At 47.2% G+C, this 21,102-nt stretch overlaps 1 protein-coding gene across 1 annotated transcript in view; it reads right to left on the reverse strand.

Moving 5' to 3' along the window:
* Window positions 1-2,481, reverse strand: part of EIF2S2 (eukaryotic translation initiation factor 2 subunit beta) — a 616,197-nt gene extending 613,716 nt beyond the window's left edge. Inside the window, exon 1 of the mRNA XM_078652324.1 lies at window positions 2,300-2,481. Within this exon, the coding sequence (XP_078508450.1) occupies window positions 2,300-2,314 (15 nt within the window). The 5' untranslated portion in view covers window positions 2,315-2,481. The remainder of the gene's footprint in view (window positions 1-2,299) is intronic.
* Window positions 2,482-21,102: the final 18,621 nt, after the last annotated feature.

Genomic DNA, 21,102 nt, shown 5'->3' on the forward strand with positions numbered 1-21,102 from the left:
GAGGGAGGTAGAGTGGTAGATTGAGGGCGGTAGAGTGAGGGTGAGACACCTTCCCCATATAGTATGAAGCCTCCAACAGAGCATATTGTCTTCATGGCGGAAGGCCTATAGTAGAAGACACCAACATTCATGCAACGAAAGACAGCAACACAAACGCGGTGGCATCTATCACTGTACAGTTACTGCCACATCATTAACCAAACAAATTGTGCATTCAGCTTTGTCAAGGCAGATCCTGTAACGCATTAGTGCAGCACGTGCGATATCGTGACGAAAATAGCTCTCAGGCAGGGCACCTCGCTTGTATGAAGAGACTTTTACTAATTATTCATTCTGCAGTTATTACTTTAAACACATGTCTAAACCACTCTAGGAGTGCAAGACTCTTAAACTCTCACATTGCAGGCATGTTAAACTAGGAGTTTGCAGCGGCTCTTACTTTTTATTAAGCATTGCTATGTTTTAAATTTGAATGTTCTGATTTTCAATAAGTTCAGTGACCCACCGCACAGCCTGATTTAACATCTCCCAAATATTTTCTGTGTTATGGCCATAAATGCATTTGTCTGGTAAATGCCGAATCTAATCAGCCTCTTGAAATACCTAAATTCAAATATGTGGGAGGAATGGTTTCACATATTTCTGACACGTAGTTTGCCAAGTACTGAATACAAAAGTATGCAGCAAATAAAGAAGGAATGGGCAAGTACGAATAGTTTCCTGCCCGGTCACCTAACACTGTAAAGAAGACTGTTTTCCAGCAAGTCAACATAGCCAGTTAGAAGCAAGCCACAAGACCATGCTCTTCATTCAGTTAAGAATGCGTAACCCATGAAAATACACTGCGGCAGGTTCTCACCCATGGTGAAGTGCAACGTTTTTCTCGAGGCCACGGAAGGGTGGTTTTAGCCTTAAACCATGCAATAAATGACCCCAGTAACACGATGTACAGAGGGCACTGATTTAAAAAAAAAAAAAAAAGGATGGGGGGGCGTGTGGGAATTAGGTTAACATGCTCTCGGCATTGCTGTGGCGGGGAGAGCATACCTTTGAAGTCTGATGGGGGGCAGGGGAGCGACTTCCTCTGAAGTCTGATGCAGAGGCTCAGACAAATGGTGGCTGGTGATGTGCACGCGCCTGGCACACATGAACTGCACCTATTTCCCAGTTTGGGTAGACTTTTGAAAGCCTCTTACTATAATCTCGCCAAACAATGCTTAGGCGTTGGTTCAGCGAGATCTAAAAAACACACATGCACCAAAACACCATAAACAGTTGAGTGGAGGCGGCTGTCGCAGCGTGGCATAGAGGAGAGTAGAATGTCACAGATGGTTGTGATAGTGTAGATTTTCGCGGCGGGCAGAGGGTGTAGAGCAGTGTGTTGTGAAATAGAGGGACACAGAAAAGCATGTGTAGAGTGGTGGGCGTGGAGTGGCATGTCAGAGTAGCTTGGCGAAACGTGGAATGGTGTGTCCTTGAGATGCGTGTCAAGGAGGGGTGTGGCAAGTCATTGAATGGAGTAGAGGGGTTTAGAGTAGAGTGTCAGTGTAGTAGCGCACTGCCATTACATACAACACGTTTAACAATTGAAATGCCCATTGCATTTGCAGAGACTCAGTTTTACGGTTATATTTCTACAACGCACAAACGAGAATATGTGGAAACGTCATCACTTAGTGTATTGATTTTGAAATATTTGTTTCCAACACGTCAGAATTACACAAAAAGAGCTTCATTTGTGCTTTTCTAAATCTGAAACAACTGCAGAATTCATGTAGACATTTAAAACACCAATGTCCCTCGGACCACAGAGGCTGAAATTCGACATCTGTCTTTTAATGCACAGCAAATTGAACAAGATGTAAAAGGTCGGTTTAAATAAAAAGAGCACTTGGGAAATAATACAGTAAACAGGCTATGCTCGTAGATTAACGTTTGACTAGAAGCACAAACTACATTGGTTGACCACTCCTCGCAAAGGTCACGCTCAACATTAAAAGTGTGAGTATCTACTGACTCAAAAGAAAATATATGGCTTTGGTTAACCGAAAGGCAAACTAGGAGTAAAGTCATAGACGGCTCAAGATGCGGGTCATATAAAAAAGTACTTCCTAGACCCCATGTTTGTCATAATGTCCTTCGTTTTAGAGGCACATGCGCTCCTTATTATTACCGATCAGTGATAAAGCATGGCGAGGAAGCTACATTTTACATCTATTTTAAGCGGGGTGAGAAGGTTGGTTGTGAATCACGGAGCAGCACCAAGGTCTAGTTCTAGGATGTCGCAGGGATTCCTCACCTCGTCGCCGGACATGTTGCTGGCGATTCAAGCTGTAGCTAGGGACCTTTGTATTACAACTGCTTTGTCGAACCGTGGCTCGTATCACGAACAGAGCTTCCAACTTTCCCTCGTGCGGCTGACTACAGATTACGCTTCCACGCCACCCCGGTACATCGGCAAAAGAAGGAAGAGGAGGTATCAATGCGCAGATGCGCGGAGAAGTAGTGACGCATGTCCGGCGCGCCTAGCGGCTCCATTTCGGGCATGCACTATTCGTAAACTGAAATAAATGTGCACTTGGGAAATGTAGTTTCTTTAAGCAAGTAAGTACGACCGTCCTCATTAGTATACAAAAGTCTAAAATGGAGAACAAGCGTTGTCAAAGCCAATAGTTCTGTCTAGATTAAAAGAAGGAAAGCCATTGAGGTTTTGTATTCCAGCCGTGCCAAGTACTACGCAACATGAGTTAGATAAATGCAATGTGGATATATATATATATATATATTTTTTTCCGTATAGCACCGGCAGAGCCCGAAGGCATCAGAGCGCTTTACAACAGTCGCAGGATGGAAAGAAATCTTCTGATACCGCAGGTAATTTTTATTTAAACGACAACACTGGGTGCAGGCAGCAACAGCTGATCGCCTCCAGTGCAAGAATTCCATCGAGGCACTCTGGAAACCGACACGCCATCCCCACATATCCCCTTCCCTTATAATAACATTCAAGACACAAAGTACAATACATTTTCCAAACATGAGAACTACTGAAAAACAGAAATAGTGCACCAGCCCTGCCAAGTATCACGCATCAGGCGTGATACTAACGCATTTCAGTGTGGTAATCCGCATTACCGCACTGAAATGCATTGTCACGCATATCTTTATTGTATCTCAACCTTAACCTAAAGCCCCATGGGCACGTAGCAGCAGCGCGCCGCCCGTAGCGTGAACTTCGTGCACTGTGCTCCCACAACAGGCTTTGGCTCTCGCACTGGGAGCTAAGGCAGTGTTGGCAGGCTCACGATGACAACTGAACTGCTGTGCCTGATTTGTGATGGATTCAACAGCATATGAGACCATGGGCGCAGCGGCCTGACGTCAGGATCCCAGGTAGTGTCCAATGAGACCAGGTTGTTGCTTAAAATTGCGCCGCGGGGGACGTCACATTGTGCTGCCGGGAAGCGGGAAGTTTGGAGGAAGGCGCGGCTTTGCGCTGGCTGGTTCGTTTGCGTGTGGCGCCGTAATAAAAAGAATGTAAGTAAGAAACCTCTTTGGGAAAGGTCATAACTTTTCACTTCGAGTCTGTCAGACGGTGGACTAAATTTTGGAGAGATCAGAGAGCACGTATGGAAGGAAGGGGCTGGCTGACAGCGGGGTCGAGGAGATCTACTCTGCAACAGTAAAAGAAGCTCCGCTGCAGGGTGAACTGTGCGAATAAGCTTGTACTAAAACCAACGGTAAAACATAAATGCAGCAAGTTTCTTTTTTAAATGACATAAATGGTTCCTCATTGCTACACAGTCAATGCAGTTCCCTTATTGACTCATGCAAGTAAGTTATCTGTGTAGTGGGTGGCGCGCAGGTTACCGGGGTAGCTTAATTTACTGGAGTGACATTTCGAAATAATACAGCTGTGTATGTCTCTCGGGCTTGCCCGGAAATCATGCTGTCGTGACACTGCTGAGGGCGGCACCCAGAGTCCGTGAGTCAGAGAGCTGACTCTAATTAATTTATGGCATATAGCGGTCTGGGGCACCCGGCAGCTGAGATTTATGTTAGGGCCTCTTTTCTTCTCGTAGCCTAAACCCAAGTGCTCTGTCTTTGTGGTGTTAATTCTTAGCTCAGCAATGTGACCTGCTTTCTAGATGTCCGTTTTTTTTTTATTGTTTTCTAGTGGTGACATCTGAGGCTGCTATTAGTAGATACTTCAAAAGTGTTAGTTTCCTGCTTACACGATTCACTTATGAATAAGGTGGCCTCTGCAATGGCAGCTTTCCAACTCAGTTCACCCCACAGCAAGTGATAAACCTTTTCTCATTACATTACTTTTTTGCGTGACCTCGTCTTGGACAGCAAACACCACCTGGTAAAAGTGGTTTGTTTCATTCTCCTTATTTCACCATGGCATGCTGCTCATCTTTTATTTTTGCCCATTTGGCAATGCTTCTGCTTTTTTATTCTTATTAGTCAATACAATATGCCATTCAAAATTCAGAAGTTGATTATATGATCAGCATTGTACAAGACAAGCATTTAAACAGTAATAGGATTAAACACAGTCTTCCTATCACGTTTAGGAAATAAGTGCAAAAAGAAGGCTCGGTGTCAAGAACAGGAGTATGGGCACAGTCTTAAATGCTATGTCATGTGAAGAGATGCCTGCCCTCTTTCATAGTTGCCAAGGTTTCAGACTGCTGTGTGTGACATTTTGATAACTTCGTTGTAATTATGAGCCAGCCACCTCAGACATTTACAGCAGTTGCATAATCTTCTTAGTTTCTCGTATCTCAAATGAGTCTAACTTCTGATATTTATACGTTTCCTCATCTTCATTGCTTGATTTTCTGCTCACAAGAAAGTGTCACTCATAGTCGTTGAAATGTCACTCATACTTACACTGAAAACATGACAATGTCACACGTAGCAATCTGAAACCTTGGCAGCTATGGTGCACCTGACAACAAAAATACAGGCACTACTAATTCTATTTGAGGACCGAAGGCTCAGATTATTTTTTTCTCTTGTATTGCAAAAAAAAACAGAGCAGCCAATGAAAGACGCGTTAACATTATAAAAACGACATTTCCCACGATACTTTGCATAGACTACCAATTATGGTCCAGCTGTCCATATAAGAGTCACCATCGCCATCTTAAGTGCCTCTTTCTTTGCTGCTCACAGCTGGGATAAGTGGGTCCTCATTTCTGATATTGGTTAATGTGTATATAATATATGGTGTATTTTACATTGTATTATGTTCTTGGCTTGCTCCTTTACCGCAGCGCTTGCACCTCGGGTGAACAAGCTGCCTGTTTCCTTATCCGGACTTAGGAGGCTTTGTTGTCTGCGCTGTGAGCGATTCACTCCACGGTCACTACTGTGCAGGTGTATACCGTCCTCCCGCCTTCGGGAGAAGGTCTTTAATTGCCTTTGTTTTGTTTCCCCTCGTTCTTCAGATTGTTTAGTGTTTCAGACAAAGATCAGTGCGTTCACTAATATCAGCTCCATAATTATGTTGAGCCTTGTGTGGATGGACGTGCGTAGCCCAAATGGCTGGTTCTGGGTGTTTTTGTGCTGCTCACATTCCTACTAACACTCCCTCCTTGCCTTAGCGTTTATTCAACGCTCGCCTTCCCGCTGCCTAGTTCACTGCAGTGTGATCCTGGCTCCGGCTTGGCTGAAAAAAATAAGGCTGCCGTGGAGCGATGGTACGCTCCTAAAAAACCTTTGGCTCATGACGTGCTGGACTTCTGTGGCTGCAATAATTTGTAAATACAGCTGATGCTGAGGAGCTAAGTGCCAGAATAATTGTTTGATCTGTGTACACGTGGGGGGGGTCCTCGTCCTGACTGGTCCTTAGTTGGAAGACTTGGCATTTTACCCTTCATTTAAAAATAAATATTAACAATAAATATCAATAACAACAGAAGATTGGGCCCCTTTTGAGGAGGAAGAATAAGAGTCCTAATATGAGGGACAACAGGGGCCCCTTTTGAAAGATAATTTAGTTCATGCTCTGGATGCTTCTGTCCAGCAGTCAGTCAACAGGGCAATTGTGAGAAGCTGCTTAGTATATGGTGCACACTTATGTAAGCGTGTACCCTGCACTAATCCAGATAGTCCTTATGGTGATTTTATTGGTCTTAGACAACCTTAGAAAGCGCTCTAAGTGGTAGCTGTGGAGAGCGGCCTTCAGGCTTAGTCCGGAAGGAGTGTAAAGCAGTTTGTTTTACCAAAGCATAATCTTATTGATATAGATTAAGTGAAAAAGAACCACACATTGTATTTATAAAAAATATGCATTTGTTATAAGACACAAACGCATACAGATATCTCCTAGCCAGAGATATACACAATACTTCGCAATAGAATCAGTTATGTAGCATAGATACACAGTGGTCCCCAGGGGGAGACCAAACCATATACTAAAATAGTGGTATGCAAACCACAACTCAAGTCAAGACTATACCCAGAAGATTTGGAAGTGCCGGGGTCTCTAGGAACCACCAAGGTAAGTAACTAGGAACCCCACGGAAGCCATGTGCAGCGTGGCAACACCACTGCGGCCTCCATACAAGTCAATGGGTAAGTCGCTGTTGCAATTTCAGAGAAGGAAAGGACCCTTTCCAGTGAACCCTTAAGAAACCAAGTGGAAGACAGAAGGTTGAAGAGCCACCCGACCCGTGGATACCTCAGGAAACAGGATACCTACACCAGGGAAGCCGGTTGCACAGGTATAAAGTGGCATTGAAAACTGTAGCCTAACTCAATGGAGGACTTCAGGAAGATGCCGCTTTGGAGAAGGTGAATGTGTCCATTAGAACCCAAAGGTGGATTCAAGATGAGAAGCACCTGCAAGCAGAGAAGACAGAGTCTATGCCACTTGGGAGTGACCAGGATGCCCGGAAGACGGATCCCCACCGAAGTCGAGTGTTGCAGGAGAATTGACCATGACCGTGGAGCTGCAGCTGTGCGGACCATGCAATGCTGTGGAAGACTAGGAGCCGTTTACAAGCTATCCCACATTGGATGTTGAGAGTTGAGGGGTCTGTGTCTGTCGGGAGCACCAACAAGCCTTGGCAACTGTAAACAACGTAGAAAGCGAAGAAAGTGCAGTGTCGGGACCAGCAAGGTCCAGGTGACTCATCACAATCGGGAGTCAGAGCAGGCCCGAGCAATCAGGGGAGCCTGCTGAAATCAAAGAAGATCCTCAACAGGCCCCTCAGGCCGGAGGTACTGGAGTTGCAAGAGGACCTGAAGCAGCTCACAAAAGATGCGGGCCCACAATGCAAGTGATGTAGTGAGGACGAAAATCTTGATCACAGGAGATGCTTCGAGATCTTGGAGGAAGGAAGCCAACAAGCCTTTGCAACAGCAAGTCAACGCGGTGCACAGGGGTTCGGTTCCTGTGGCTCCGACAATGGATACTGCCTTTAAACTTGGTGAGAGGGCAGGGCAGGCCTCGAGAGATGTGAGGAACCACCACCTGTGTTGCTGAGCCCTTCGGAGTCCATGGGAGCCCAGGATCAGCAGAACGGTCAGCTTCATTGCGGCGCCTGCAGATGCAGGGATGTGACTCTTTCACTTCAAGGGAGATCCCTTCAGGTGTCTTGGATTTGCACAGGTCTTGGAAGGTTCCTGTATGGAGCACAGGAACAGACGTTGCAGCAGACGGGGAGGGTGACAAGACCAGGAGCAGCAGGTGTCCTCCCAGTTGCAGTCTTGAGGCCCAGAGAGAAGTCCAGAGTGCCCAGATGGTCGAAAGAGAAGTGGTGTCTTGAAATTAATCTTGTCCCACAACAAATCTAGGGAGCCACCCAGAGGTAAGCCCTTAAGTACCCTAAGGAATGGGTTGGGACGATTCAGGGTTCCCTCCTAGGGAAGGGGTCGGACAATGAGGAGGATACCCCCATGTCCTTTGTCCAGTTTTGCACCAGACCGGGACTCAGCGGCTTCCTGAGCTGGTTTGAACTGGACTATGCAAGGAGGGCACCAAATGGGCCACTCAAGCAGACTGAGTGGTGCTGGCAAGCGCTCCCACCTGGCCCCAATACAATAAACCCTCTCTGGGAGGTGGTCACACCTCCCTGTGACAGCATACCTAAGGTTCTGCCTTCCCCTGCTCATGCTTGGCTCAGCAGCAGGAGGGCAGAACCGTGTCTCTGGTCGGCAGCAGCCATGTTGTGCTGTCCTGGTCTAGAATACTGGTACCGGGAGCACCTAGGGCCTCCCGAAGGATCTTTACAGTGCATTCAATCATACCTCCCACGCTATTTATGGTGTGAGGGTGTCCCAGGGTGAGGGGAGACTTAGGGATCGGGTCGGGCAGTTCTAATGGAAGATTGACTCGGGAAGCACAGTCCAATGAAGCAGAGCCAGAGAGCTTAAATAGGCTTTTAAGTGAAGGTTTTATTTGGGTATAAGTCTTTCTCCTCCGGCTGGTAATTCTTTCTCTGGCAAACGCTGCTGACTCATACACCGTCGTGCGCGGGGGATCCAGCTTGCCTCGGGGATCTTGTCAGCTCTTCCCACAGGGCCCGGAGTCGCCGTAAGGAAGGAAAGAGACAAAGGACGTATTAGGAACGGGTTTTGGGACCTTCTGGCAGTAGGACCGGGAGTGAGGGAAACCTGTGCCAAAGTGAATATGTACAAGTAAGGACCGTGGGGCAGTGCTCATGAGGTACAGGGAAATAGGGGGCTGAGAGCTTTACAAGGGGCTGTACAAATTTACAGTCTACTCGGTAGGTTGGACTCGGTGTCCCATCCAGCCCGCCACTCTGCCCCGTACCTGTTGGAGCCACGCTCCTCCCGTGGGAACGTGGCGGGGCGATGCGTTAATACGTTGGCCTCCTGGCTTCTCCGTCTCGGCTCGGTCTTCACGATGGCCTCGTTCTCCTCACGATTCCAGTACACTCCTTCGCTGTCTTCTCTCCTCGCCTCCAGGGAAATGCCGTCCGTCGCTTCCTGGTTCCGGACCCCTTTTGACGTTGGCCTGACGCTCCAAAGGGGCGGGGTTTAATCTGCGGGACCCTTCTCGTTAAAGTGACAGGGTTCCATTCCGTCCGCTTTTGGCCACCAGTAGTCGGGATCTCCGGTCTCCCACTCCTCGGCTACTTCACGACCAGGCTGCTGTTGGGAGGGAACGGAGGTATGTGAAATCCTGGGGGCAGACCACCATTCCGGAGTCTGACCCTCCGTCTCACACAGGGGGCCGCCCTGTCACAGAGGGTATGATTACGGTGTGGGGGTATGATTCCAACTTGTTTGATACCAAACATAACAGGGTTCGTTACAGCCAGTTTAGAGATGACAATCGCATAATGTCGCATGGCCACTCTATTTATCGTAATGGCTGATGCACTTACAACCCGGGAAAATAGACTCTGAAGATTGTAGGGGTGTCCTGCTCATGCAGGGGCACCCTTACACTTAGAACTGAGTACCTTGCCTTCAGGATTGAAAGGCCTGTTTTAGGGGTGACTTATAGGTTTTAAGTGCAGTGACCTTAGATATAGGGAAACATATATCTTTCGTAAGTTGTTCTAGCACCAGCTTACACACGCTGCAATGGCAGGCCTGTAGTTACAGTTTGAGTGTTCTCCCATGGGTGGCCTAATACATGCTTCAGCCCATGGCGGACCCCTTGTGTACCTATCTGTGCCCTTAGTACCTCAGTACTGTATACTAGGGACTTATACGGGTACACCAGTATCTAATTTTGGCGGTACCTAAGTATTTACCATAACCAATTTAGGGGAGAAAGCACAGAGACTGGTGTCCTAGATCCCAGTCAGACTAGTCAGAAACTGCATAGCACCAGTGAGACTGCTGTCCTATTACAGTGAATCTTAAATGTATCACTGCACAATTAGAGAGTTTTGCGAAACAGCATGGCTTTCAAAATCCACTACCACCGAATTCCCAGGCAGCTTCTTTGTAAGCTCCCCATAAAGCTAAGTCTTCAGAGTGGCCTCACTTGGGCATTCTGGCTAATCTCCCTTGGGGTCATTTGGGTGATCATGGATATTCAATCCCCTTGGCTTCCACTAGTGCATTACCCAAGCGCAAGGATGGGAATCATACTTATATTGACACTACTAATACGGGCTCAACCCATTCAGATCATGATAACCCACCTAAGAAGAAAAATGCCTCAGCTAAGCCATGTGTCCCCCACCTGAGTCCCTCCAATTCCTTTACATTTAACCCTCAGGATGTAGTCCATTCACGTTCATCTGATTGGGCCCCGGTCCCCGAAGTGTCAGAGAACCTTCATGAGAATCTGCCTGCAAGTGGAATATCCCGGGCCCTACATCCCTGACAAGGTCGCAGAATGCAAGAAATAGACCCAAGCATGCCAACCTTCTTCTAAAATTGGATAGGATCCGAAAAAGGATATTGACCATAGCTGGCATGGCTGTCTGGGATAAGTTACTGGACTTGGCTGGGCCTTTGGCAAAGATTTTGGAAATGGCCTTTGTGGCCAAGGAGACGGCTACTCCTGTGGACCTGATATATTAGTTGGCTGGACTCAACGTGCTATATAGTTATTGGGGAATGCAAATTGCGCTTTGTCAACTGAACGATGTAAATCACTCCTTATGTGAATGGACTCTAATCTTACAGAGCTCGCTTCGCCGAAGCTGGTCCCTTGGCTGAGGGCAATCTCTTTGGAGATAAATTTGTCAAAGATGTGTCTAAATTTGTAGGTGCCTTTACATCACTGGATAAAGCCCAATCCAATATTAACAAGCATTTACAATGCAATGGTCTCGGCATTGTTAATGTTAGAGCTATTGGCATTGCTCATGACATTATTTTTATTAATGTGTTTTTTTCAAAACATAAATAAATGGCATTGTCATTTACAATGCCAATAGCTTAATCGCTCGCAAATCTGCAGGGTGCAGGTATTCAATCAATTAATCAATTGTGTTTTATCTTTGCATACTGCAAAGCCTTGTAGAAAGGGTGACATGGAGACTCTGGCCTTACTGGTGTGGGGTTCTAGCGCAGGTGCTGAGCAATAGCCACATTAAATATATGTTCGTAGCCGCCTGTAAGCACAGCTGCCACGAGCTGCGCGCCCTCTGCCCTGCGGCTCCGCCTTCCACCCATGGACAGACACAGGGGCTGGTGCCTAAGACTGCCCGGCCTCCTCAGCTGCCTCTCTGGGGCGGTCAGGGCCATTTCCTGGATCTGAGAAAGAGTTGCCGAGCTGACTTTAGTATAGAATTCTCAATAAAAACATGTCATTGGATAATAACCTGATTATATTTTGACCATTGGCCATATATTATCTATCCTCATGCACTACTACCTATTATTGCATTTCTGGCTTGTATTAATGCTTGCTAGGAGAAATAACTTAATTGTAGCAAGATGAACCCATGCCTGATTGAATTGCATGGCACTTTACATGTTTACTTCTTTATAGGTAATTGCATTCATTCTCATTTTATCAATCAACTCCAGACCAGGCCTATCATACCCTAACCTGCCCCTATCAGTAACTTACATCCTCACGATTTCTAGGTGCCTATTGAGAAAGTATAAATGCATAGTTATATTGCCTTAAAACGAATGCTTTCTTACACATATATACCTTACAGTGCACTGAAATATCACACAGTGACCTTTCAATGTCCTTCTTTAATCTGAAGTGTTCATTTGCCTTAATATGCATGCTATGTTTTATGTTTCTCCTGGGCCCGAGTGGCATTTTATTTAGTGCTGTACATTTGCACATTTTCTGTATCTTGTACAGAAGCATAGCCTTGCTTCCGATGTTGGCAACCGAAAGCATGATTTTCAGTGCTCAGCAGTATGTTTATGTACCAGTAGCTTATTTAAAGTTCTCCCCCCACGTCTTGTGAGAGGATCATGCCTCCTTCTCATTAGGTAGTTTTGTTGATTTAAAAGTTTCTAGAACATATTCACGTTTATGTTGACTTTTATTGAGAGAATAGTGTGAAAAACGAGACAGAAATGTATAGGTTTTTGCATTATATGCCCAAATTGGCTTTTGAACGGATACCCTGGCTCGTTGAAAAGACAATGGTCACTCACTGTTTAGCTTACATATTAGCTGTTTTTGCATTGAAAGCATGTTAGACTTTAGGCCTCATCATGCTGTGTTTTATTTGACAGTTTCTTCTTGGACCTTCTGAATTCCCCGAGTGTGCAGCCCAGCCCGCTCAGCGAAGCTTTTATCGCCGCCGCGCGCTGGTATGCAGACTCCCCCTGCATTCCAGAGAGGGAGAGGCGCGCGACGCGATCCGCTCTGCATTGCCAGGCTGTGGAGACAAGACCTGGCCGCGCGCACAACGTTATGCTATGGTGCCACTTGCAGTCACCTTCCTCTAAAGCCCTGCCTACCTGGGATACACAAAACCCTGTCTGGGATGGTGCTGGCACCGCCCCTGACAGGAAACCCTTTATCCAGGCCTCCGTTGCTGGAAGGACTCCCAGCAGCAGAAGGGCAGACTTGTGTCTCGGTGGCAGCATCCATTTTGTGGAGCTGAGGCTTGAGTTAACTTTAACCGGGGTTACAGCTACATACATGTCGTGTCCCTCTAGAAGGGTGGAATGCTAACCCCGTCGCCAGAATTGGCGAGGGGTTAGTATTCCAATTCGTATGACACCTTACTCGACATGTTTTGATAAAGCGATACCAGAGTTGGCATATAACCGCGAGGATTATAATGCACTTAAGAGTATATGGTATGCGTTATCATGGAACAGCTATTAGGACTTGGTTCCGCAAGCTGCAAACGGGCTCAGCTCATGCCAGAGCACCATCTCACATTATTCCAAGCACTCTGCCTTCAGGATTGATAAGGCCTGCCATAGGAGTGACTGATAGGAATATATGTGTCCATTTTAGGGTTAGATATAGGAATACTATATCTAAAGCAAAGGGTGTGTACACCACCTTGCCCCAGCTGTCAAGCAGCCAGTTGTGTCTGTTTTAGTTAGTCAGCTCAGGGGTGGCATAATACATGCTGCAGCCCCTGGGAGACCTCTGGGTACACCTCTGCCCTGGTTACAGGGACACAAGAGAGGGCCCAGTGCCAATTCAGTACCTGGGTACAATTTGGAATAGAGAGAACAGCTAGGCTGTGGGTCTGATTAGCAGGCCCACAGCCAGGGAAAGTCGTAAACCAGTGAAGCAAAAAGCAAAAATCTGGGTGATCATAGGATTGCAGACCCTACTCTCCTACATGACCCCCCCCCCCAAACTTTGGGACAATAAGCTAACCTTGACCAGGTGAGTCTTCTTGCTCTAAGTGGAAATACCTGGAGAGCCCATCAGCATTGCCATGATCAGTACCTGGTCTATGCTCCACTGTAAAATCCATCCCCTGTAGGGAAATGGACCACCTAAGTAGTTTGGGGTTTTCACCCTTCATCTGATTTAGCCATAAGAGGGGCTTATGGTCGGTCTGAATCTTAAAGTGAGTGCCAAACAAGTATGACCTCAACTTCTTCAGGGCCCACACCACAGCAAAGGCCTCCCTCTCAATAGCTGACCATTTTTTCTCTCTGGGGGTCAGCCTTCTGCTAATAAAAGCAATGGGCTGGTCGTTACCATCAAAATTCAGCTGAGATAGAACAGCTCCCACACCCAACTCAGAAGCATCTGTTTGGACAATGAAGGTCTTGGAGTAGTCTGGACTCTTTAGGATAGGTGTTGTGCACATGGCCTGCTTTAGGTCATCAAATGCTTTCTGACAGCTTGCTGTCCACTGAACTTTCTTTGGCATCTTTTTACTTGTCAAGTCATTAAGTGGAGTCACAATGGACCCATAATTCTTGACAAATTTCCTATAGTAACCAGTCAGGCCCAAGAAAGCTCGAACCTGAGTCTGGGTGGTTGGAGGAGCCCAGTCCTTGATGGCCTGTATCTTGCTCTCCAAGGGTTGAACCTGGCCTCCACCTACAAGGTGGCCCAGGTATACAACCTGTGTCTGCCCTATCTGGCACTTAGTGGCCTTGATAGTGAGACCTGCCTTTTGCAGTGCCTCTAACACTTTCCTCAGGTGAACCAGGTGATCCTCCCAGGTGGAACTAAAGACAGCTATATCATCAAGATATGCTGCACAGAAGTCATCCAACCCAGTGAGGACTTGATTCACCAGCCTTTGGAAGGTGGCAGGTGCATTTTTCAAACCAAAGGGCATTACCACAAATTGATAATGCCCACCAGGGGTAGAAAATGCTGTCTTGGGCTTGGCCTCCTCAGCTAACCTGATTTGCCAATACCCAGCTGTCAGGTCAAATGTACTTAAGTAGTTGGCAGAAGCCAATCTATCTATAAGTTCATCTGCTCTTGGTATTGGGTGGGCATCAGTCTTAGTGACTGCATTGAGTCCTCTGTAGTCTACGCAAAACCTCATCTCTTTCTTACCACCCTGGGTGTGAGGCTTTGGCACTAGAACTACTGGGCTAGCCCAAGGGCTATCTGAGGGCTCAATGACTCCCAGCTCCAACATTTTCTGCACTTCTGTCTTGATGCAGTCTCTGACATGATCAGGCTGTCTGTAGATTTTACTCTTGACAGGCAGACTGTCTCCAGTGTCAACTTCATGGGTACACCAATCAGTTTGACTGGGGGTCAGAGAGAACATATGTCTAAAGGATTGCAGAACTTGTCTACAATCCTGTTGCTGATGTTCAGAGAGGCTGCCACAAAAGACAACACCATCTACTGATCCATCATCAGGATTCTGAGTGAGCAGGTCTGGGAGAGGGTCACTCTCTTCCTCCTGTCCCTCATCTGTGGCCATGAGCAAGCCCATGTCCGTCCTGTCGACATATGCCTTGAGCCTGTTTACATGGAGCACCCTGAGGGGGCTCCTGGGAGTGCCAAGGTCCACCAGGTAGGTGACCTCTCCCTTTTGCTCAATGATTGTGTGGGGCCCAGACCATTTGTCTTTGAGTGCTGCTGGGGCCACTGGCTCCAGCACCCACACCTTCTGTCCAGGCTTGTACACAGTCAGGACAGCCTTTTGGTCATGCCAAGCTTTTTGGAGTTCTTGGCTTGCCTCAAGGTTTTTAGATGCCTTTTCCATATACTCAGCCATCCTGGAGCGGAGACCAAGTACATAGTCCACAATGTTTGTTCCAGGCTTTTTGAGAGGTCTCTCCCATCCTTCCTTTACCAAACAAAGGGGTCCCCTTACAGGATGCCCAAACAGAAGCTCAAAAGGGCTATAGCCAACCCCCTTCTGTGGGACCTCTCTGTAAGCAAACAAGAGGCAGGGTATCAGGACATCCCATCTCCTCCTGAGAGGTTCAGGTAGTCCATGAATCATCCCTTTAAGGGTCCTGTTGAACCTCTCAACAAGCCCATTGCACTGTGGATGATAGGGTGTGGTGAACTTATAGTTGACACCACATTCCTTCCACATGGCAGTCAGATATCCTGACATGAAGTTTGCACCTCTGTCAGAGACAACTTCCTTAGGGAAGCCCACTCTGGAGAACACTCCAATTAGGGCTCTTGCCACAACAGGTGCTGTAGTGGTCCTAAGGGGAATAGCTTCAGGATACCTGGTGGCATGGTCCACCACCACCAGTATAAACTTGTGCCCTGATGCTGTCTGGGGTTCCATTGGACCAACAATGTCAATCCCCACTCTCTCAAAGGGTACCCCCACCACAGGTAGTGGTATGAGGGGGGCCTTTGTTGTGCCACCTGACTTGCCACTGGCTTGGCAAGTGACACAGGAGCGACAAAACTCCTTGGTATCTTCACTCATGTGAGGCCAGTGAAAATGTGTGACAAGCCTGTCCCACGTCTTGTTCTGGCCTAAGTGACCTGCAAGGGGAATTTCATGGGCCAAGGTAAGAAGAAAACCTCTCTGAGACAAGGGGATGACCAGCCTCCTGGTCGTACCAGGCTTGGGGTCTCTTGACTCAGAGTACAGGAGTCCATCATCCCAGTATACCTTGTGGGTACCTGTGGCATTCCCTGCAGCCTCAGCAGCAGCCTGCTGTCTGAGGGGTTCAAGTGAGGGGCAGTCTAACTGTGCCTTTCCCAGGTCTTCCCTGGAGGGTCCCCCTGAGCCCAGAAACTCAACCTGTTCAGGTTCAAGCTCTTTAGGCTCAGTTTCCCTCAGTTCCTTGAGATCAGCCTCCTCAGAGACTTGATCCACAACCTGGGGCAAGGGGGAAGGCAATGCCTTAACCCTACTGCTCCTCTTCTTGGGGGTGTCTGGTCCATTGTTCCAGGATCCAGCACCTGTTCAGTGGGGCATCTTTTGGCCTGTGACCTAGTCACAGCAAGGACATGTGCTGGCAAGCCTAACATTTCCAAATCATTGCCCAACAGACATTCTACTGGGAGGTCTGAACTAACTACAACCTTCTTTGGGCCACTTACCCCTCCCCAGGAGAAATCAACAATTGCCATACTGTGATTGGTAGTGACATTGCTGGCATTGGTCACCAGGTAATCTGCACCTGGCATGATCTGTCCAGGGAACACAAAGTTAGGTGTCACCATTGTGACACTGGCACAAGTGTCCCTGTAGGCCTGAGCCATCTTTCCATTAATTAAAGGTGTCTGCCTGTATTTGCCCAAAGTATTGGGACTGGCATCCGGGGATACATCCACATCCCCTGTACAGACAAGGACAGCCTGAGTGAGTGTGCCAACTAAGTTGTCAGACCCCTCAGTTCCCAAGGTTAACCCAACTATTCCCTTGGGAGGTGCACTACCACTACTGACTGTACTAGGGGGTGCAGTTGCCTTAGGGGCTGTAGTGGTAGGAGTTTGCCCTCCTCTTTTGGTGCACTCACTAAACCAGTGAGATTTACTTTTACAGTACTGGCACCACCTTTTTGACTGGCCTTCTTGAGTCTTCTTTTTCTGCTGTGAAGCCTGACCCCCACCCTCTTTGGTTTGTTGGGGACCTGTTGAAGACTTCTGGTCATTTTGTTCACTCTTGTTACTACCCTTTTGGTCTGCTTTCTTCTGACCACCCTGGTTCTGAGTCTGGTTCTGCTTGACCCTTGTTCTGACCCATCTGTCTGCCTTCTTTCCCAATTCTTGGGAGAGGTCAGATCTGAGTCAACAAGGTGCTAATGCAACAACTGGTTCTGACAGTTATTTAAAATCTGCTCTCTCATGATCAGATTGTACAACCCTGTATAATCAGTAACCTTACTGCCCAGCAACCAGCCTTCCAAAGCCTTAGTGGCACAATCCACAAAGTCAGACCAATCCTGAGACTGAATCTTCTGGGTATCCCTGAACAGCAACCTGTACTGCTCAGTGGTTAAGCCAAACCCATCAACCAGTGTATTCTTCAGGACTTGGTAATTGTTAGCATCCTCAACTCTAGTAGTGAGGAGCTTATCTCTACCTTTGCCGTCAAAGGAGAGCCACAGTATAGCTGCCCACTGACTTTGGGGGATGCACTGGACAGTGCAGGCCCTCTCCAAAGCAGCCATCCATTTGTGGATGTCATCCCCTTGTTTAAAGGGGGGCACTATCTTACTCAGGTGTTTAGTATCTAAACTCCTTTCTTTATCTCTAGGGAGATTGCTGCCACCAGTGGGGACTACCCCACTCATCTGCTGCTCTCTAGCAAAGGCAAGCTTCTCTTTGGCCAGGGCAAGTTCTTCCCTTTCAATCCTCAGATTAGCCTGTTTCATCCTTGCTTCATGCTCTCTTCTCTGAGGGGAAGTCAATCTCCTCTGGGGAGAAATCCTTCTCCTCTGAGAAGAGGCATTAGAGTGCAGAGATCTATTGGAGTCCCTAGAATGAGATCTATCACTTCTAACTCCAAGGTTAGGCCTCATTAGGGTCAGTACTGGGGGTCCCCCAGATCCTTCCCTATGTAGGTCTAAGTTGGCCCTAGTAAGTCTGCTGACTAACTCAGACCTTTTGTCTGCCTCATCCCCAGAGAGTTCCTCTTCTTCCTCCTCCTCAACTGCATTTTCAGTGTCAAGGAGGTCTGGATCACCAAGGGTACCCTCTAAGGCTGGCATACTCCCATCTGTATGAGAAGCTTTTCTAGCATCATATGTCTCTAAGAGACCTAACAGAAAGGGAGTGGTGGGGTTAGACCCCTGTTTCAATTTCCTGGAGGTACACAAGTGTCTCAACTCCTGGAAATTGAGAGCTGCATATCTTGAGATGACCTGTGGAGGGTCATTAGCCACTAGGGGAGTCTCTGAAGACTCTCCATGGGTAGACATGCTTTTCTAGTGAGGTGTAAGTGGTGCACTTACCTACACTATTTGTTTGCCTACTGATCCCTTGCTAAGAGTTGTAGTTTAGGGTGTGCTAAGCCCTAGGAGCTACAACAGCTGGTTCAGTAGAACTCGGAGTATTCTAAGCTAAGTTATATGTACCTTAGTACTTATGTGATCTTTCAAATGATATTCTTAGGATACGTGTGGTAAAACAACAGCAAGCTCAAATCCCAACCGCTGCCCACCAATGTGAGAAGTTGGCCTGATATTTCAATTTCAAATAATCTTTATTTCGATCATTGCAGATCATAAAAGATATACACAAAGTCACACCATAAAATTTGTTAAAACTAGTTCGGTATTTGAAGATTTAAAAGTTCATGATTACAGTCTAAAAAAGTAAGTACATTTTAGATTAAGAATTAGTAGATAGTGCCTCATTAGAGTCCTTTATAATTCTTGCGCGTACTCTCCACATTGCCGCCAAAAATTTCGCCATGACAAACACAGTTGGAGCTGTTACGTCAGTTTTAAGCACTCTGTAGGCTGGGGCATAAGTTCGAAAACCCAGATTCCTTAAATAGGGGACCAACCAGTAGCTCCTGATCTTACTGTAGGCTCTACAAAACAGGACCACGTGAAGGTCACTTTCCTGTTTGTAGTTGCATGCTGGACAGTTAGCCAACTCAAAGTTACCATCCCAGGATTTAGTAAAGGACCTCAACGGAAGCGAGCCGTATCTCCATTGCAGGAAAATCTTTCTTACATACACGGGAGACATGGCATCTAAGACATACTCAGGGCTATAGGAGTCTTTTGCTTTGGTAAATATGTCAGTTAAAGAACCTTCCCGGATTGAGCTCAGAGATCTTTGAGACATAAAGCTATAAAACAGTCTGGAAAGTTCTTTCCTCGGAAGCCTTGTAGACGTTACTTCCGGGTTACACCATAGCTCTGGGACTCCAAGGGTCGTACACATGTCCCTAATGTACTTCAACCAAGGAATTTTAGACACATGTATTGACCTAAGTAGCTCCTGTAGTTCGCTTCTATAGTGGCCCAGGTCCTGACTGCTCCACAGACGTCTCCAGTATGTCAAAGGTTTGAGGCCCAGTTCTTCAGTGATTGGACGAAGTGCCAGGTCCATTCTTAAGGGGAGAAGAGGGCTACTCGGTGGGAGAGCCGCTAATTGTCTAATAAAGTTGTTTTCTGCGACCTGTATAGTCTGGAGCGGTGTATGTCCCCATAACTCGGCCCCATAAGTAATGCCTCCTCGAGCTTGTGCTTTGTAAATGTGTATTGCAGGTGACAGTGGGCGAAGATAGGATTTATTGGCAATTCTCGTGATAGCACCAGCCCTCTGAATTAGTTTTGCGGTTGCCTTTGTTTTGTGTGGCAGCCAAGTTAGACTCTGGTTCAGAGTTATGCCCAGATACTCAATTGCAAAAACTCTTTCTAGGGATACGGGTCCCAGGCGGGGACTTGGGCAGCTTTTGGGTTTTTTGCTGAGAATCATGAATTTGGTCTTGGAGGGGTTTATTTCTAATCCCCTTTCATTACAGAACTCCAAGAACTCATTCAAAACCCTCTGTAGCCCCATTGGAGTTTTTGACAACAGCAGGGTGTCGTCCGCGAACATGATCGCAGGCACCCTGCTGTTGTTTAATTGTGGCGCATCGACATTAGGGATCCTGCTTAAATGCTCTATCACCCCGTTCGTAAATAGACAGAACAGGGTCGGGGCCAACACACATCCCTGCCTTACCCCTCGTTGGACAGGGAACCTATCTGTCAGCCGACCGCCCTTTCCATATCTTACACGGGCGTAGTTGTCTGTATGTAGCCTGATTAGAATCTGGAGTATATCCCCGGGGACACCCAGGTCCGCCAGTACCGCCCACAACTTGGCCCGAGGGACCAAGTCGAAGGCGGCACGGAGGTCCACAAAGACCGCATACAGTGATCCACCTCCTAGATGTGTCGTCTTCCAATACAGGATGTTTAATCTAAGTATTTGATCGACTGTTGAGACTCCCTTCCTAAATCCCGCCTGGAGGGGGCTTAAAATATCAGTCTCCTCCATCCAGCTTTGAAGCCTATCCAGGATTAATCTACCAAACAACTTTTGGGTTATATCAATGAGGCTGATTGGGCGATAGTTGGCTGGGAGCAGGGGCGACCCCTTTTTAAATATCGGGACCACCTCCGCTCCCAGCCAAGTATCCGGTATTTTCATCCCCGCCAGCACTGCATTGAGTAAAACCATCAGGTAGGGTGCCCAAATCCCAGGTTCCTGTTTGAAGAGGTCACCCGGCACCCCGTCCAAGCCCGGGGCCTTTCCAGAGGAAAGCCCTGCTATTGCCACCCTGATGTCTTTAATGGTAAAAGGGGCAGAAGTATATGTATTGTGGGTAATAGGTGTTGTTGTTACTAACTCCTCATTTTCGGAGGAATATAGCTGCTGGAAGTGATCCTGCCAAACGTTTGCCGCAATGTTTGGTTCAACAGCCGAGGGAAGATCCCCGCTTCCATGGTTGATTATTCTCCAGAATCTACGGGAGTCCCTTTCGGCTAGTGACTCCGATAGATTCTCCCAGTGCCGTAGATCCCACTCTGTTTTAGAATTGGCTATAAGTGATTTGTAAGCACTCCTTTTGGAGCGGATCTCCTCCCTGGAGCCTCCTTCTTTTATGGTAGATAGAAGGTCTCGCTTTGCCAGTCTACAAGTACTATTATACCAGGTGTTTTTGGTTAAACCCTGTGTTCTTAGTTGCCCTGTACTGAAAAGGTCAGCTTCAAGCTTCTTGATTAGGTGAAGATGTAGGTGAGCTAAATCCTCACTAATATCTTTTATGGAGTCGAGACTCCATAGGTCAAAGGCCTTCTCGAGGA

The sequence above is a fragment of the Lissotriton helveticus genome, chromosome 7, assembly GCF_964261635.1.
Source record: "Lissotriton helveticus chromosome 7, aLisHel1.1, whole genome shotgun sequence".
Lineage (NCBI taxonomy): Eukaryota > Metazoa > Chordata > Amphibia > Caudata > Salamandridae > Lissotriton > Lissotriton helveticus.